The following is a 21,013-nucleotide window of genomic DNA, read 5'->3' on the forward strand; positions in this document are numbered from 1 at the left end:
CATCTGCTCCATACTTCGCTGTTGGCACAACACAATGGTAGGTAACTTTTTCCAGGCATTTGCCAAACCCAAACCCTCCTATGGTATTGCCACAGAACACAGTGTGTCTCATTGCTCCAGATTACTCATTTCATGTCATCCACTGTCCAGTGGCATCAATCTTTAAACGAAATCACATTTTATTTAGTGCTGACTACAAATGTGTGGCATATTAGGAGCTGTATAACCACTGTACACCAACCTTTTTAACTTGCTACACACAGTCATTGTCAGGACCAGTTTTCCTTTACAAGTGACTTAACATTTAGTGCCCCCTCTCCCTTCCTACACTCTCCCCTGTGTCAGTTTTAGATACTAATTGTGACATTCACTTGTCCTTGGCAGACATGTCGCTGATGTCACAATATGCAATGCATAACCTGAAACATAAAACACTTCACTAATTGTTACCATCTTTATCATGTGTAATAGCTGTGCACTGTTACTTGCCCCAGACATGACAAATATTTTCAGTGCCTCAAATATGGAAGGGATCAACTTTCATAGGCGAACATGTGAACTTAGCTGCTAGAATAATGTACGTCACTGAAAATTACAAATAAACAATTGTGAAGAAATGTCATCAGAATCTTAAGCCTCAGAGCTCAAAAAAACCCCAAACAGAATCTAGATACATGCCCAAGATTGAAATATATTACATTTGTGGACATAAGCTGCATAGGAAGAAGATTCCAAACATCCCATGGCTTAATCTCAACAGACTAGGGAAGGACTTAGTTATAACACAGATCCAAGAAGTAGCAAACAGAAAATTGAACGTGAGGTGTGGTGCTACAGAGGAAATCCCTCTCAAGGACAAAAATAATGAATACTGGGGAGACTCAACCTTTAAATGCCAGGTCAGTGAAACAATACATTGGCAGATCAAAGTCTATGTGTTTCATATGTGTCTCAAACAGACTTCATTCCACACAAGAATAATTTATCACTTTTGCATTATAATGTACAGAGTTTAGAAAACAAAATAGATGCTTTTGAACCATTTATCACGGGACTATCTCCACATGTAGTAATAGTTACAGAACACCACAAAACAGCAGACAACATTCAATATTGAAATTAGAAGGTTGCAACCTAGCTACGTCCCACTGTAGAATACATAATGAAGGTGGTAGTGTTGCCATCTACTCAAAAAAATGTAAGTTCATAACCACCACAGAAAAAGTGCTACAAGGGAATTCAGACTCACATTTTGCACTGTTCCTTTATGTCATAGGTTTATATAGATCTCCCTGTGGAAATTTTGATGCTTTTCTAAAATCACTTCATAAAGTTTTAAGTAAATGAATCTCGGGTGGTAGAAGTGTAAATTTTGTCATACTGGGAGATCTGAACATCAACGCTTTACATGATGGTCAGGAAAGCAAACTTTTTACAGATTGTATCCTATTTCATGAGGCTAAAGATCTTCTTGGACTGGTACCCACCAGAATAGCCAACACAAATAGTAGTTCAATTGATCATGTTATCACGTATTATGACTACATCATCTCAACAGATGTTATAAATCATCACCTCTCAGATCCATTAGGCCAAACACTAATGCTAAAGTATAATACCAAATTCAAACCAAGAAAAATGTACAAGTACAGGTGAATACTATCTGCAAACAACATTGCCACACTGAGACATAGTTTAAGCCCCTATGTCAAAGGAGCTGTTTTCAATGACTTGTTACGAAACAAAGTTAAGATATTTACAGGGGATACTTTTAAAAAGTGAGTTAAGCAGTGGCTTATCCAAAAATGCCCTTATAACTTGAATTTATCATGAATTAAAATGTAATAAGAAATAAGGTAAACTAAAAAGAATTGTAATTGTAAAAACTTTATATTTAGTTAAAAATTCACGTGCATAAAAAATTATGTGCTACAAGCAACAAATTGAAAACTGAAACACAGAGCTAGCACTTGGGCACCCCTCTTACAGTTGTGGTGCCTCTGGCATCCCTCTAAGCTTGGCGCCTCTAACAGCAGCTTGTGATGCTTGGGCCTCAAACTGGTCTTGGTCATTGTGGTAGCTGGGATGCCAGCAGCACTTTTGAATTCGTGAGTGTTTCTTTGGCTGATTTCAGGCGATTTTCTACAACCATCCTCCACAGTGCTCAATGGTCCTTGTCATTCAGAATATGAGGTCTTCATTTAGCTGCAGCAGTTGCTTCACAGACGCATCAGCAGCAGTCACCTTTGAAAGCTTTAAGGGATGAAACAGCTCTGTTGCGTCTGTTACTCAGGTGGCATCCAATGACCAGCTCACATTTAAGTCACTGAGCACTCTTGACTGACCAAATCTGCTGTTACTGCTTCTCTACTGACAACACAAATCTCCCCACTTCCTTTTATATTGGCAGGTCTGCCTTTTAAAACCTCTAATGGTCATTTCTGTATTACATAGGGGTGTCCAGATACTTTTGATCATATAGTGTAGATTAGCGGCATTGGTTCCAGTCTTATATAAATAGACCTCACATCCATAGCTTGAGTATATGTGCTCTGTCTAATATAGCATTACTACCAAACAGCGATCAAACTATAAAAAATAAATAAGTAGCTCTGTTTTGTCATATTCTTTTAAAATGTATTTTTATTTTTTTAAACTGTTTTGTGGCTTTTCAAAATGTACTTGTACTGATTGAGTTATTAACATATGGACCATAATTTAACAGGAGGTTTTAAAAAAATAACAATTTGAGTATAAAAATGATGCAAGAATGATTTAATTTCTTCCATAAATTGTACACAAGTTATATAAATATTGATGTAACAACTGTTATGACTGAGAACTCTTTTTTGTTCTTTTTTTTTAACAACACTGACAAATTCTTTACATATCTTTATACTACAACAAACAAACACAGAATGCAGGAAACTAAAAATCTCTGGCTGAAACTGGCCTTGAATAACATGACAAATCTTGTGACTTAAATACTGCTGGATGAAACAGCTTCACCCTCCAGTAGAAACTGGAAATTATGGTAGAGCAAAAACTCATACATTAAAATAACTAATCAGATGTGAGTACCTGTAATCAAAATTTACTTATTTTAATTCTGTTGAGAAGAAATGGAAGAAGGAGGAGTTGTGAGACCATATAAGTATAAGTATAAGTGAAGGTTAATAAGTCCTTTTATTTCACAACTTTCTTCCTCAATGTTGCAGATCTAACTACTTATACATTCCTCACAATTCTCCTTCTCCTTTTTCTCTCTGTAAGTAGAAGAGAAACCCTCGGCTCATCACATTTCATATTCATATTCATATTCTGCTTTAATCCATGTTTGTTGGATATGCGAGTATTTTGACTTTAGATGGTTATTAGCTGTTTTTTTATTAGCTCCTCCTATGAAATGATTTATGTGCACCTGTGACATTCAGATGTGTATTTTCTCATGAAAATTAAATTCAAGGTTTTCTATATGTAATTTCCGTCTTTGTCCTTGTATAAGTCATCATTTATCCCATACAAATCTGTTGAAGAAGGACAATCAACATTGTAAAACCAGTCACAAACGCGAAAATTCTGGTTGAAAACTGTTCCATTTGGGCAAAGAAAGCTGAACTGCTGGCCTGAAGGAAGACACCAGTGCCATACCTGCAACAATGCAATGCATCTTTTCACATGTGCAGCATTTGTATTTAATATAATAGTAAACTTAAAACAAGGTATACACAGTATTGTCAATGGTGGTAAGTATTACACTTTCAAAATGTCTTACAGACGATAAATTTCCTTTTAGTTGAAACTAATGAGAATTTTTAAGTCATGAAATATGAACATTATAAAAGCCATACATTTTTTATGATCATGTGAGAAAACATGGATCTTAATGGAGAAACAAAGGTAATAGCAGAAAAAGGAACATAAGATATCTAGTCTTTAAATATTACATATTAAACTTTAATTAAATAATTTAATGAAATAAAAAGTGTGGCTTATGCCAATATTGGACAATTGCTCACAACAAAATGGCAGGCACTCATATTATACAGTTTCTTCCTTTCTTATTGGCCAACATTGTGTTTTCATGTGTCAAACATGCTAAGTGACAATTAAAGTTATTTGTAGTTAAAATTTGTCTTTATGAAACTGACTCTGAAATAAGCTGAGTGATTTGATAATTTCTTTGCATGTTGCTTGAGGATGTACTTCCATTTATAGTGAGACTTTTATTAGATTATTTAGAAATAGAATGTCCTTTTCCTGAATTCCTGAAGAAACAATACCTCTACAACAATATTTACATCTCAAACTCAGTAGGAGGCAGTGCCATTCTAAATTAAGTTCACTCATTTATACAATATCAGTATGTTGCTGCACAATCTTCATGCATCTCATTTCACTGATATTTTGCTAATTCAAAAAGTTATTTTGAAGTAACAAACATAGTTATGATTTCAAGCAAACCAATATTTAAATATTTATCACACTTTATCTGTTCATGGAATCAAATGGGAATTGGCTCAATTTTTAGATGTTTCTCATTCTGAATAAAACTCCAACTTCATCATTAAAATAATAAGTATGAGATAAAAAGGTCTTAGACATGATTTTCAATGCAAAGAGTTGTTTTATTTCATGCAAATATGTGACTTCTTGTTAGTGAATGGTTCTCTTGTACTCTGTTCACTTACTTGGCACTGTGTTTCAACATCTGCATAGTAGCCAGGACCTCTCTGATTGCAGGTGAAGCTGAGACCTTGTGGAACTTCATTGTATGTGGGGTATTCGAGCCCTTGCTCTTGCTGGAAAATTTCACACATTATGGTAAAGATATTAGCTGAGTGGAGTATGTAACCTTCGTGCATTTTAAGTTAAATTAATGTAATATAATTTATCAGAGTCTACAGGACTGTGTGAGCCAAAGCTACTTGAACTTAAAGTGGGTCATTACAATACATAGAAAGATGGTAAGAAAATTTACAAACAAAACAGTAAGACAAAAAATTAGAAAAAGAGCACAAAATGATTTAGAGTAATACATAGGCGACAAGAAATAATATGTTAGCATGCAAGATTCTAAACTGGGTCTAAATATAACTCCTCTACAGAATGAAAGAAATGTACCACAAGGAAGCATTTCAATTTTGATTTGTAAATATGGGTTCTATTATTAAAATTTTTCATTTATGGTGGAAATTTATGGAAATGAAATGTGTGGAATAGTGGAAACCTTCATTCCTAACTGTTAAATACATTTATCCAAGTGCTAATTATTTTTCTGACTGGTGTTCACTGAGTGACTGTGGCAGTTACCTTTGGATGAGTGCATATCATTAACCACAAATCTCAGAAGGAAACGTATGTACAGGGATGGCTGAGACAGCAGTCTAGGACTACTGAAGAATTATCTGTACCAAATTCAAGACCTGGCAGCTCAAATCATTAAAACTATTCTTCCCTAGTTTAAAAATAGTCACTTAAGTGCACTAAGCTGCCCATAAATATCATAACATAGGGTATAACTGAATGACAGAATGCAAAACAAATAAGCTATACATTTCAGAATCAGAGAAGATTATTCTTACAGTATTTTAGTTTTTGTGCACGATTATGCATGTGAGACTCCCAAGAGAGCATTTCATCTGTTTTCAGTATGACGATCAACAACGTTTGAATGATTTTTGATAACCTCATGAAAGTGAAATTTTACCTCTATGAAAGTTCCATGTCAAAAACTGAGTGCACTGTGTTGATGTTAAAAATGTATTAGTTATCTGTAAGCCATAAACTAATGCAATCCATTGACATATTTGCTAAATCATTTACATTACATTCTACATCCTTCACCGTGACACTTGTATCATCTGAAAATAGGAAAAAGGATGAATCACTTGCCATGTTGAGTGGCAGATCATTGATGTATGTTAAGGAAGCAGGAAGGAGTCACAGCAGCATCCTATGGTATCCACATGCTGTAACTCTTCAATCACATTAAACTCTGGTCTTTGTTTGTTGACAATGATGGATAACTTTCTGTCACTTGTTAGAAAACTGAAATGGACCATTGTTCACTTATCCCCTAACTCCATAATATTACATATTACAAGACTGCAGCATGATTTACACAATGAATGATTTTTATAGAAAAGAAAATACCAGCTGCCTCCTGTATATTTGCTATTGATGTACACTCCAAATTTAATTTATTTACCAATGTTTGAAGAAAGATTTCCTAAACAGTTAGTGATGGAAAATCTGTTTAAATCAGGTTACAGAGGTCGATTACTAAGGGCATCTAACTTTCTTGTGGAGAAAAAAGGTAGCTTCATGCAGCAGCCAAGAGATCAGATGGTCTGAATAAGACTAGGAATTACAAATTGTACAATAATATTCTCAACAAAACCAGACAGGCATTGAAGAACATGTTCTTGAGGACAGAAATTTATAATTCGAGTGCAGCGCAGAGGAGGTTTGCGTTACGGTATGATGTGTTTCTCGTGGTTAGGGCATTGTACCACTATTGCACTTTTACTGATCATCATGTGTAGTGACAGCAGTGCAGTGCAGTGGAAGTTTGCGTTACTGTATGGACGTGTTTCTCGTGGTTAGGGTATTGTACACCTATTGCACTTCTGGATCATTATATAGGTCCAAAATCGGTAACTGTCAGCTCAGTAGATTGAACACGCATTTCTTGCTGACATGATGTTCGCCGGTTGTTACACTGTTTGATCCTCTTATGGGGCTTGTTTAGGCCTTCTGTGAATATGTGGTGCCTGTTCCTTCGGAAATGTCCAAAAGAACGGACACTACGCATTCGCATAATTGATATGCCTAGATGGGCAATGGAGCTACGTTCTTCAATGTGGATGCACAAATGCGTCCGATCTCCTGTGGAAATCTCAGAGTAGCGAGCGTGAGTCAGCGCTCGGTGGGAGTGTGAATCGACACCGTGAGGCGGTCCGAGATAGTTCGCGTAGTGGCGATCGCGCTGTGTCCCGAATAGTGCAGTTGTTAACGCACCTGCCTGGTAAGCAGGAGATTCCGGGTCGGAATCGCCGCTGACTTCGCGTAATGTCCCTCTGCAGCTGACGCCAGTGATTCCCTTCAGTTTACATTACATGCTTCTACTTTCATCGAATATACCAAAATTAACCACTAAACCACCTCGACTGCTGCAGAATGTTTTGGTTCCGACACTGGTAAACAGCTAACCAATAGTCGAGAAAAAACGGAGAGAACTTTTGGTGAAGGAGAAAAATGGCTCTGAGCACTATGGGACTTAACTTCTGAGGTCATCAGCCCCCTAGAACTTAGAACTACTTAAACCTAACTAACCTAAGGACATCACACACATCCATGCCCGAGGCAGGATTCGAACCTGCGCCTAGAACCGCTCGGTCACCCTGGCCGGCGGTGAAAGAGATTCCGAATTTTCTCTCGTATAGAATAGGAAACATTGGCCAGGAACAGAACTGGCATTTACCTCCACTAAACTCGAATGTCGTCACGGGAAGGCAGGCACGCGATACGACGTTTAAAATTTACTTTCTACGAGAATATAAGGCTATCTATTATTTAGTTCACCTGTATTATCTGCGTAATTGAGGTGACGTGACTTAACACATCACGCGGGAAAAGACTGGAGGCGGACGTCGGCGTGAGAAACCGGAATCGCGAGCGGCGGGCAGGCGCACGCACTGACGCAAATTAGCGCAGCGCTGGTCCAATTACGCGCGGGAAGGCGCCCCAGCCCACACGCCGCGTCTTCTAATCGCTGCCCTCTTATGTCGTAACGCGCAGGGCGCTGCACTTTGTCTGGTCGCAGGAAACGCCATTAAAGGCTCACTTGCCGAGAGCTGATACCAATTCGCGTGCATCAAGCAGCTGCATTCCCGCAGTAGGCGATTTAGCTTCCATTCCTGCTCCTAGCCCCTTCCTCTAAAAATTTAAATTTTTCACAACTTCCGTTAGCTATGCCAGTAGATTCTAATCGTTTGTTGCGCTGGAAACTTGCGTGCCTATGGAGTATCGTCTCAGTTGTGTGCCTGGATTCGTGAAAGGTCACATTTCGTAATAACTGACGGAAAGTCATCAGGTAAAAAAAATGGTTCAAATGTCTCTGAGCACTATGGGACTTAACTTCTGAGGTCATCAGTCCCCTAGAACTTAGAACTACTTAAACCTAACTAACCTAAGGACGTCACACACATCCATGCCCGAGGCAGGATTCGAACCTGCGACCGTAGCGGTCGCGCGGTTCCAGACTGTAGCGCCTAGAACCACTCGTCCATTGCGGCCGGCTCATCGGGTAAAACAAAAGTAATATCTGGCGCTCCCCAAGGAAACGTTATAGGCCCTCTGTTGTTCCTGATCTACGTAAACGATTTAGGAGACAATGTGAGCAGCACTCTTCGATTGTCTGCAGATGATGCTGTCAATTACCGTCATGTTAAGTCATCAGATGATCAAAACGTATTGCAAAATGATTTAGACAAAATATCTGTACGGTGCGAAAAGTGGCAATTGACTCGAAATCATGAAAAATGTGAAGTCAACCACGTGAGCGCCCTTAAGTATACGCTAAATTTCAGTTACACGATAAATCACACAAATCTAAAGGCTGCAAACTCAGCTAAATACTTGGGGATTACACATTATAATTACGAATAACTTAAATTGGAACGATCATATAGATAATGTTGTGAAGGGAAAGCAAACCAAAGACTGTAATTTAGTGGCAGAGTATTTAGAACTACGTAACAGATCTACTAAAGAGACTGCTTTTACGCTTGTCCGCCCACTTCTGGAGTACTGCTGTGTGGTGTGGTATCGGCATCATCTAGGACTGACAGAGGACATCGAAAAACTTCAAAGAAGGACAACTCGTTTTGTATTATCGCGAAATAAGGGAGTAAGTGCCATGGATATGATACACGAATTGTGGTGACAATCATTAAAACATAGGTGTTTTTTCTCTGCGGCAGGCCCTTTTCATGAAATTTTAATTACCAACGTTCTCCTCAGAGTGTGAATATATTTTGTTGGCGCCCACCTACATAGGGAGAAATGATCGTCAAAATAAAATAAGAGAAATCTGAACTTGCATGGAAAGATTTAAGTTTTCATTTTTTGCGCTCGCTGTTCGAGAGTGGATCGATAGAGAAGTAGGTTCAAGTGGCTCTATGAACCCTCTGCCAAACACTTAATTGTGAATTGCAGAGTAATCATCTAGATGCAGATGTAGACGTAGAAACTTTTGCGGTACGGTTTTCAGCGTGTTTATAAGACCGAAAAAAAGTTAAGTTCTTTTTTCAGTCAACTTCACGTGGCAAGTTAGCCTACTGCTGCGCCCGTGGAGTATTATTCCTGTAGTAAGACTTCCTTGTTTAGACATCGGGGCAAAATACCATGTCATCTAAGTACTGTCTGCTGTGAAAGTGACATTGTGAGAGACCGTCTTTCTTTAAAAAATTTGGAATATAGTCACATCATTAAGGCAGTAGCAATGATGGTAAAGTTTACTAACAGTCAAAGCCGAATTCATGTCACAGATGTACGGAAATTCTACACACTGTTGAAAACTGAAAGGATACGAGAAGTGTCGTCCAAACGCTACAAACCATTATCACAAATTTACCTGAGAAATAAATACATACAAACACGTCAAACTATATGCATAAGGCAGTACATAGACCTGTTTTACGTTATCCTTTGTCTCCTGTTCTCTAAGTGCGAAGCAACATCTGACACAATTTGTCTCCTTCATGGACTGTGCGGCTGGTCTCGGCGGAGGTTCGAGTCCTCCCTCGGGCATGGGTGTGTGTGTGTTTGTCCTTAGGATAATTTAGGTTAAGTAGTGTGTAAGCTTAGGGACTGATGACCTTAGCAGTTAAGTCCCATAAGATTTAACAAACATTTGTACATGTTTTTGTCTCCCTCATCAGAGGTGACTTTATGACTTTTTAATAATTTTCATTCTAAACTTTTATGTACAGGGTGATTCAAAAAGAATACCACAATTTTAGGAATTTAAAACTCTGCAACGACAAAAGGCAGAGCTAAGCACTATCTGTCGGCGAATTAAGGGAGCTATAAAGTTTCATTTAGTTGTACATTTGTTCGCCATTTCAGCCAATAAAGTTTTTGGTCCCTTTTTCTTCGAAGGTGCTAATGTAACTGGACTACAGTATCTGGAGATGTTAGAGAATTGGCTGTTCCCTCAGCTCGAACAAGAAGCACAACAATTCATATTTCAGCAGGATGGAGCGCCACCACATTGGCACTTATCTGTCCGTAACTACCTGAACGTCAACTACCCGAGGCGATGGATCGGCCGCCAGGCAGCCCGTGACAGAGCACTTCATCACTGGCCTCCAAGAAGCCCTGATCTTACCCCCTGCGATTTTTTCTTATGGGGGTATGTTAAGGATATGGTGTTTCGGCCACCTCTCCCAGCCACCATTGATGATTTGAAACGAGAAATAACAGCAGCTATCCAAACTGTTACGTCTGATATGCTACAGAGAGTGTGGAACGAGTTGGAGTATCGGGTTGATATTGCTCGTGTGTCTGGAGGGGGCCATATTGAACACCTCTGAACTTGTTTTTGAGTGAAAAAAAACCTTTTTAAATACTCTTTGTAATGATGTATAACAGAAGGTTATATTATGCTTCTTTCATTAAATACACATTTTTAAAGTTGTGGTATTCTTTTTGAATCACCCTGTATTTACGTTCTTATTAATGCACAGTGGAGGCATTTTCTTATTCCAAGTATTCTAAAACCTAATTTATTTAGTTATTCATTTTTTTAGTTCCGTAATCTGCTTCAAACGCCGGTTCTGTAAATTTTCTCAGTAGCGTTTCACGAAGAAGACGTCGGCTTCTCTCTAGAGGTTGCCATTTGAATTCACGAAACATCTCTGTAACAATCAAATGTTGATCGAACCTACCGGTAACAAATCTAGCAGCTCTCCTCTCAATTACTTTGATGTCTTCCTATAATTTTATCTGGTGAGGATCCCAAACACTCGACCAGTACTCAATAATGGGTGGCAACACGCGGTCTCCTTTATGGATGATCTGCACATTCCTAAAATTCTCCCAATGAACTGAAGTCAACCATCCGCCTTCTGAACTACCGTCCTTACGTGCTCGTTCCATTTCGTATCTCTTTGCAACGTTACGTTATCAGCATATTATCCGTACGGTCGTATTTGTCTGCGCTGTTTCTTCTCGACCCTGGGACATGGGATAGGGTATGGACCCGCATCCGTTGAAGGTTCATTGAAGGCTGCTTTGATCTTGACTGGCGGTGCGGATGACATTTCGTAGCCTTCCATTATCCAGCACCAACAAACTCCTCAAACAGCAATAGGTTCGTGAACGCAGTTGCTGACGAGCTGAGTGGCCAAACTTAGCAATGCCAGCCAAGTTTTACTTCAGTATGTTTTGCAGAGAGAGCCACAAACGTGTAAGACGTCTAGTCACATAATGTCGACTACAAGCGGAGTGCCAGGGTGTTTATCGCCATTGCGAACAAATGCCAAACGTTATACTTTTGGGCGCTACCAGACAGAGCATGCGAAATAGACTCCTAGCTAGATAGTTTGAACATCAACGGCTGCATCAAGATGAGATATTGTGCTTCCTTCGGGCAACTCAGTATATGATACTTCAGCAGAAATATATCTGGCCGCATATGGTGAAGAATGTGTATGCCGTCTTCGAGGAATGACAATTAAAACGGACAACAGCCGTCATCCACCAGCAATTGCTGACGTCGTTTTCCGGACTCGCATACAAAGCGCGTGGGGAGAGATTCCCTAGGTATATTGAGACCCACTATGACACCATTCTTGTGAATTTAGGCATCTCTATTTGAAGTGCGTGAGAAATTCATTCCAAACAGAATACTTTCGAATAGATCGGGGAGATCATTCAAGTTCCTTAATTAGTGGTCAACCATGCTCCATGTTGAAATGAGACAGAAATGTGGTTCTCGATTACTCGCTGTACCTAACGCCGGTCACTGAATGGCATTTAGCACTTAGTTGATTCTAGTGATTTAATCCCGAACGTCTCATGTGACGCAATGTAGCCGGCCGAGGTGGCCGAGCGGTTCTAGGCGCTCAGTCCGGAACCGCGCGACTGCTACGGTCACAGGTTCGAATCCTGCCTCGGGCATGGATATGTGTGATGTCCTTAGGTTAGTTAGGTTTAAGTAGTTCTAAGTTCTAGGGGACTGATGACCTCACATGTTAAGTCCCATAGTGCTCAGAGCCATTTGAACCATTTTGACGCAATGTAAGGAAGGAAGAAAGGAAGGAATGGACATAGGTTAGGGTGTAACGTTCCATCGACGGGGACATCCTTCGTAAATGGAAAAAGGGGTACAACATGAACATTCTAAAGAAGATTGAGATTCACATATGTTTGAAAAAATACAAGTTGCAGTTTAAACGAACAAACCGGATTTTGAAATGAAATATACAGGGCTGAGAAAAATTGTGTCACGAAATTTTAACCGTGGATAGTTGATGCCAGTAGGAACCAAAATTACGAGTACTAATGCTGTGTAGGTCGACAACGCACAATTTTTAAACTACGGAAACTTGGCGCCACGCGCTCCGATTGGTCGCGGAATTGCCCTGTTGCCGGATGCTCTGGACAACGCATGACCGCGAATGCTTTGCCTGCCAGAGATCGTGATGTATCCAAGGCAGCCCGCATGCTCGGTGGTAGCGCACAAGCCTTCCACTCTGGGGGCCTCGAGACGAATCCGCCGGGCTCCCGACGCATCCATTGTAGTTTCATGATAAGATGTACCGGGAACAAACCCGTCAACAGCTGTTAGATCGCGTACAGAAAGTCTTTTACAAAATGCGTCGGCCCTGAAAAGGGCTTCCTTGTTGCTAGGACATTGTTTACTTAAAGCAGATGCTCGAACTGGCGACCCTCTGACGCGACACAAGCTTGGTAACCTCGAACGGTGTTTTGCTGAACTCTTTCAAAGATTCATGACATTGCCCTGATGTGATTGGCTGTATGTTGAATGCGATCCATTAATTCCGCTTCGTTTCTAGGTGGTTCGTGACCAGGCGGGTGAACTAGTACCTTGAAGAATCCCCACAGGAAAAAGTCTGGTGGCGTGAGGTCTGGTGATTGTGGGGGCCATGTCCTGCGAGCACCTCTGCCAATTACCCGGCCGTCGAAGAGTTCATTTAAATATCCTTGCACAGCACGACTGATATGTGTGGGCGCCCCGTCATGCTGCAACCAAATGCGTAGCCACATGTCCAGGGGAACATCTTCCAACAGGCCAGGTAGAGTTTCTTGCAAAAAGTGAAGGTAATTTGTCCCGGTAAGTCGAGGATGTAGAAGAACCAGGCCTATCACATGGTCAGCCACAATGCCTGACCTAATGTTGAGCGAAAATCGTTCCTGGTGCTGTGGACGTTCGTGACGTGAGGATTTCTCCTTGCCCAGTAATGAACGTTTCGAGTGTTGTAAAAGCCATCCCGATGGAAGGAGGACTCGTCGGTAAACAACACAATGGCGGGGAAGTCGGGATCTCGTGCAGCACGTCGAAGAAACCACCGGCAAAACCCTAGCGTATGTTCATAGTCCGCCACAGGATTTAGGTCTTGGATAGGGTGGAAACTAAGTGGATGCAGACCATCATCCCTCAAAAGCTCCCAAACTAACCGATTAGTGACCCCATGTCATGTCCAACCGCTCGAGTACTTGTCGTAGGTACTCCCTGGAAGCGATGGAGAACAGTTTCTTCTAATGCAGCATCCCGCGGTGTTCGAGATCTTTCAGCATCAGTATAAAATCCCACTAACGAGTCTGTTTCGCCAAGTCACCGGTGAATTGCTGTAAACGTTTGAGCGTGTGGGTGGTGTCTTGCTGGGTAACGTTCCTTATACAACAGTCGAGCTTCATGCCCATTACCGTCGGCTAGTCTATAAACAAAAACCATATCTCGTTGTTCTTCAAACGAGTACTGTGCCGCCATACTTCCTGTATGACTAAATCGCAGGTGATGTGGGTGTGCTCCGAAGCGAAGCTTACGTGTGGATGTCTCTGACGTGAGATGGAGACAAACAGCAAGACCTATTCGACACGTGTGCGTAAAAAATTGGGGCAGTTGCAGGGCGAGGGACGTTGGTATGTGTGAACCGACAACCATAGCGCTGCCCGCCAACCGACGAACGGCAACAGGGCAATCCCACGGCCAATCGGAGCGCGCGGCGCCAAGTTTCAGTAGTTTAAAAATGGTGCGTTGTCGACCTACACAACATTAGTAATTTTGGTTCCTACTGGCATCAGCTATCCAAGATTAAAATTTCGTAACACAGTTTTTCTCGACCCTGTATATCGACAAATTCTCTTCAGTGCATAGGTAATTATGAACAAAAGGTACCATTAACATTTACATCAAATAAGAAAATCGACTTCAATCAAAGATGGTAAAATGTAAGGACAGACTATATCTCTGACAGGAAAAGAAATTGATACTATGACATTTGCCTGATTACGTTATAAATATGACAAATCAAAATGATGTCATTGTTCATAAATAGCGTTAAAGACCCGTAAACATAAGTAAACAGAAAAAACTTTTTATAGCCAAGATCGCATTAATTAATACTTATTATTGACCACTGTTCTTCAGAAAAGTTTTTGGTTATAACCCATGTACCATTATAAGTTTACTATACAGCACATTACACATAGGTTTGTCAAAAGTAAAACCATATACAGATAAAAAGTACCCAGTGCAAATGGATATGTTCACAAACAGAGCACTCTACTGAGGCTTGTTAGTTCTTAAAATGCACGACATATAGTAAATATCCAGCACCCACAAAAACCTCAAACCGCAATATCTTCGTGAACAGTGAGTGGCAAAATTTAGAAATTTCAGACGAGTCCCGCTGTGACTGCAGTGCGTGAGAGCTTCACTCCGCCGGCCGGAGTGGCCGTGCGGTTCTAGGCGCTACAGTCTGGAGCCGAGCGATCGCTACGGTCGCAGGTTCGAATCCTGCCTCGGGCATGGATGTGTGTGATGTCCTTAGGTTAGTTAGGTTTAATTAGTTCTAAGATCAAGGCGACTGATGACCTCAGAAGTTAAGTCGCATAGTGCTCAGAGCCATTTGAACCAGCCTCACTCCCAGCAGTCACTCGCGAGCAGGTCAGTCACATCATTCAAGTGACCTTTCTCCAACTGAGATGTAGCCATGACGTACAGAACATGTGATGTGAACGTAAAAATTTGTACAAATGTGCGTTTTTACTAAATATCGTGCACTTATAGAACTACCAAGCCTGAGTGGAGTGCTACGTGTGTGTACATGTCCATTTGCTCAAGGTACTTTCGATATGGTTTTACTTTTGACAAACTTATGTATAATACACTGTATATCCTCCACCATAATGGTGACATAGCATGAGTGATAAACTCATAATGGAACACGGTTTATAACCAATAAATTTTTTGAAGATCAGAATATGATATTTCCAACCGTCGAAACCGGTCGTCAATAATGAACATTAATTAATGCGATTTTGGTTACGAAAAGTTTTTTCAGGTTAAATGTAGATCACTCCTTCCATTTTCTCAATACGGGAAACTTCGATTAAGCAAACAGCGTGTATACAGACAGCGAATTTATTCATTCAGTGTTTGAGAATGAATGAGAGGACTTAACGACTTGCAACAAACTTTACACATGCATTCAAACCTTCACGAATTTCTTTTATCGCTTACAACTCCTAAAAAATGACGACAGGAAAAATATTTATCACTTACTTCTTTTCCACTTTCCGTGCAGTAAAAGTACGGCATGAGGTATGACGTTATAATTTATTACTTTTTTAGTAATAACTGTACGCGATGCATTTTACAGACAGTATGCACATATACCACTGAATATAAGTTCAAAATTATATCATTGTATGACGCGAAGTTCAGGAGATATGAAGTCGTAAACAATGAGACACGTGAAAAACTGCCGTATCATGCATGACGCTTAAATTTATTAATTCTTTGCTACTGGCTCAATTCACAATAAATTCCGCAGACAGTATCCACATATGCCGCTGCGGGTACCTACAATATTATATCGTTGGACGACACATAGTTCAGGAGACGTGACATCACACGATGTGAGATGCTTGAAAAACTACGGCATCGTGCATGACGTTTAAATTTGTTATTTCGTTGCAACACACTTTGTAGACAGTATCCACATATGTCGCTGAACGTACCTACAAAGTTATATCATTGTACGACACATAGTTCAGGAGATATGACGTCATAAACATTTAGCAGAAGGCCAAATGCTGCGTGGTATGGCCGTAAATAAATACCTGGTTAACGCCGAGTTTCTCCGCTTGTACACAACTTTATGACCATTGCCCACCCCAGGCCTCAGTGACGCCAGGTAACGTTCCGAGTGCCTGACACGATAAGGGAAGTATTTAAATGGAGCAGGAAAGAATGGAGGGTCATTCTACAATACGGGCCGTAAATGGGCAAATCAAATGACAATATACTTTGACGAAGGGCATATTGTTATGGCGCGGCGCCTGGGAACGAGCATCTCAGAAACGGCGTGTTATTGTCATGCTACTGTCGTAAGCAGGTATAGAAAGCGGTTGACAGACGAAGAAAGCACGAATAGGCGATAAGGTGTTCGCCGTCCACACCATCACAGAACTTGGTGGTCGGAGGCTTGACCACTTCGCAAAGCAGCACAGGCGGCGATCTGTGGCAAACCTGACGGTCGAGTACAATACTGGTGGAACACAAGAACGAATATTTCGGAGCACACAGTTCACTTTGCACCGCCGATCGTGGGGCTCCGTAGAAGATGACCCGTAGGTGTTCCCATGTTGACCCAACGACAACGTCAATTGCGATTTCAGGTGGCACGGGATGGTCAAAATTCGATCACGGATCATGAAAAACGTGTAGCCGGCTCTAGTAGATTACGTTTCTTATTACATCAGGTTGCCGCTCGGCTAGCCGCGCGGTCTAAAGCGCTGCTTCCCGAACGGGAAGGTGTGCCGATCCCCACCACGAATCCGTCTGGCGGATTAGTGTTGAGGTCCAGTGTGCCGGCCAGCCTGTGGATCGTTCTTAAGGCTGTTTCCCATCTACCTCGGCGAATGCGGGCTGGTTTCCCTTATTCCACCTCAGTTACACTGTGTCCACGATTGCTGCGCGAACAATGTTTCCACGTACGCGTACATCATAAGTATTCTACCACGCAAACATTGGGGTTACACTCGTCTGGTATGAGACGTTCCCGGGAGTGGGGGTCCACTGGGGGTCGAACCGCACAATAACCCTGGGTTCGGTGTGGGGTGGCGGTGGGGTGGTGGACTGCTGTGGCCTTTTGTGGGGTTGTGGACCACTGAGGGCTACGGCGGGTCGAAGCTTCTCCGTCGTTTCTAGGTCCGCGGTTTAATACACACATACATACACACATACATTAGATTGATACGTCGACATCCAGGCGTCCAGTTGTTCTAAACATGCCCCGCGCCACAGAACGAACACAGCAGCAGCTCAGCAGGGCGGTGGCAGTACTATTATGCTGTGGATATATTCATGTGGACTTCCATGGGACCTTTGGTAATAATCGAAGGCACTATAACAGCTATGGACTAGGCCATTTGTTCCCAAACTTTCTGAGACCCTTACCCTTGAGTTAAATCAGACATTAGCTGGTACCCCGCCATCCTGTCCCTCTGTCGTCTGAAAGTCAGTATCATCTCTCTGCTTGGAAAGAACCTCCGTTTGAGGTTTTGAAGGATACGTATAGTACCGCCACCTATCGGAGCTTCATGAAAACTATAGAGACTGAAGCGGAAATATTCCACGATGTCCCGCAACAAATTCTACATTTTTTCAACTAAATCAGCCGAGAAAAAAAGTACTTCATTACTTGTTGATTACCCCTCGTAATTCCATTTATAGAAGCTGCAGAACAGCATACAGAAAAGAAAATATTCAAAATAAATAAACGCTTTTAAAGGGCACTGTTGTTTATAATTTATTGAAGTCCTTATTTTATTTTATGTATTTTACGGTTTCCAATTCATAACGTTCATCATCCGGCGTTCATTCCTCGTTATCATCGTACCGGGGCCGTTCGCACCTACAGGACTCCTCTATTTTGCTCTCTTTCTCTAACTCTACCACCACTCGACCTTTGTACCGATCTGTAGCAGGTCCTTCCGGAATCCATTCCTTTTTCTTAGGCTGCCCAGTGGCCTTCTTCCAACGATAACTAAAGTAAGCTCTTTTACAGACCGTGTGAGCGTTCATGTGACATCTCCACATATCACGCTCATTTGTCATCAGGCTTACGTTGGTTAGTCTGCTGTACATGTGATGTAATTCACGAGCGAACATGATCCACCAGTTTTCCTGATGCACATCTTGCAGTGGACCGAAGCATTTACTTAGTATTTTCTATTCAAAAACAAGGAGCTAGTGGAAGTTTTGTTTTCGGATACCTCCATTTAACGTAATTGATTGGATAAAGGTCTTATACATCTGGAAATTAAACTTTCAGGAGAGACTATAATACTTTGGATTTTGTTTGAGTAAGTGTGGTAAGATAGATTCCTGGTTTGCATCCTCACTTTAATTTCTATCTGGCATGATTTCAGTGCTTATATTCTCTGATTAATTCGTAGACCTTGCTTCCAGTTGTCAGTGGCAGGAGTGGGCCTCTTACACCAGGATGATCTCTGTTACTGATGTGATAAACTGTCTTCGATTCATTCAAAGATAGGCAAATCCTACTCTAAACAGACATCCATTTACACACGGAAATTATTTTTGCGTACATTACACTAATTGATTTTCCTGGTGGTGGTATTTTAGTGACATATGATAAGATACCATTTATTAGAAACATTAAACAGTTTTACTAAAGTGCAGTTATTTTTGTGTCCTAATGAACGCCTTGTTATGACTAGCAGAGGTTGTTAAAAATTTTTATTGGTTAGAAGATATAGTCATTGTCGGGAGACCGAGCGAGATGGCGCAGTGGTTAGACACTGGACTCGCATTCGGGTCGACGGTTCAATCCCACGTCCGGCCATCCTGATTTAGGTTTTCCGTGATTTCCCTAAATCGCTCCAGGCAAATGCCGGGATGGTTCCTTTGAAAGGGCACGGCCGACTTCCTTCCCCGTCCTTCCCTAATCCAATGAGACCGATGACCTCGGTGTCTGGTCTCCTTCCCCAAACAACCCCAACCTCATTGTCGGGAAACAACCAATATGGCTATGGACTGCAGATGAACGTAGATGGGAGAAAAATAAAAAGTCAGCGGCTTTGTTGAACACTGACAGCAGCGCAGAACCAAGATTTAATGTGTATCCTGAATGAAAGAGATAAAAAGTTCAGGAATGTACTGATGAGCAAAGAAAATATCCGCCTAAAGTTTCTGTAGATTTTCGCGAATACCTCTATGAGCGTAAATTCAATGGACATACTATTTCTGTTCAGTACATCATTTAAAAATTCTATTGTCTCAAGTAGATTTTCTCTGTGCTAATGTCGCAAATCTTAAGAAGACGCAATTTCCGTGGAAGTAGCTCGTATCTACTAATCACATCTTAGGCGTTGAAGTTTGAAAGATTCAATATGAATTTGTAATAGAATGTCAGAGGTGGTTTCTGACCTGTGCTCGGAATGCTCAAGTGGTAGATGGGGTTGACTACAAAAGGCAAATATCCAATCCATTATTACTGGTTTTCCGCCTTGAGGTTACTGCAATTTAGTTATAGAGAATTACACCAGACGCGTTTCGCTTTTATTTATAAAGCATCTTCCGTGGTTATTGTGCAAATTGAATTCATGTACATTTTTGGTTGTTTTAGATTAAAGACAGCGTTTTGTATATAAGGTTGGAGTGCAAGTTAATTACGGTGTTTCTTTGCATATTCTCCAAGCCACTGAGTCTCCTCTTCCTTGTTGGCAGCGGTTGGCGTCGAAAGACTTCGTTCCACATATACACTTGGTAGTTTTTGCCATTCTGCAGTATTTCTCGCGCTGCAGTTGGGTTATTTAGACTTCACGTTTGTAAACTGAACTGAAGTTGTATGTGGTTCTCTCTCTGCACAGTATTATAGTGTTTATGTCTGGTCGTTTGTTTTCGTGCAGGTTTGATAACAATTCAGCTCAGAGTTTTAATCGATATCCACATATAAATTCCGGAAGTCCTTATGCAGTACATTCTGGAGACTATTATGGATCAATTATAGCGATTTTATGTCCTATTTGATTCGTATATGGAATGAGTGAAATACAATTTTCTGCATGCGTCGGTGTACACCCTGTTCTCACATTGTCTTAGCCTAATTGTTGCTAAGCGAGATATGTTCTGTAGGAAGCTGAAATGTTTCTCATTATTCCTCGAATATAACTTCTCTGAATTTATCCAACAGTCTTTCGTGAGAACTAGGTCAGCTGTTTTCTAAGAATTGCAATGTAAGGTCCTGTAGCTTGGGAGCTACACTTTCCAGTGGGTGTTAACTGCGCGATTATAAATTTCATTTATGTTTCTTGTCGTACCATTGCAGTTGCAGCTCTGTTTCCCAGACTACTTCTATTTGCAATTCTTATCACTGATTTCATGCGTTTATTCAGTTTAATATCACAGTCAGGAAGTTTTATCACTGTTGAATAGTGAAACATTAATATTAAATTTTAAACATTTCGTTCTCACCGGCCGGAGTGGCCGAGCGGTTCTAGGCGCTTCAGTCTGGAACCGCGCGACCGCTACGGTCGCAGGTTCGAATCCTGCCTCGGGCATGGATGTGTGTGATGTCTTTAGGTGAGTTAGGTTTAAGTAGTTTCAAATTCTAGGGGACTGATGACCTCAGAAGTTAAGTCCCATAGTGCTCAGAGCCATTTGAACCATTTCGTTCTCGTTGGTAGATTGCTCAGTTCCACGTGTCTTCCAATAAGAAAAGAGGGA

General features: G+C 41.0%; 1 protein-coding gene across 1 annotated transcript in view; it reads right to left on the bottom strand.

Moving 5' to 3' along the window:
• Positions 1–2,868: 2,868 nt before the first annotated feature.
• The window catches only part of LOC124723020 (U-scoloptoxin(01)-Cw1a-like), a 35,252-nt gene continuing 17,107 nt past the window's right edge, over positions 2,869–21,013 (bottom strand). The window contains exons 3-4 of the mRNA XM_047248196.1: positions 4,692–4,802; positions 2,869–3,651 (exon numbers count right to left, since the gene is read on the bottom strand). Coding sequence (XP_047104152.1) covers positions 3,472–3,651; positions 4,692–4,802 — 291 coding nt within the window. The 3' untranslated portion in view covers positions 2,869–3,471. The remainder of the gene's footprint in view (positions 3,652–4,691; positions 4,803–21,013) is intronic.

The sequence above is a fragment of the Schistocerca piceifrons genome, chromosome X, assembly GCF_021461385.2.
Source record: "Schistocerca piceifrons isolate TAMUIC-IGC-003096 chromosome X, iqSchPice1.1, whole genome shotgun sequence".
Taxonomy (NCBI): Eukaryota; Metazoa; Arthropoda; class Insecta; order Orthoptera; family Acrididae; genus Schistocerca; species Schistocerca piceifrons.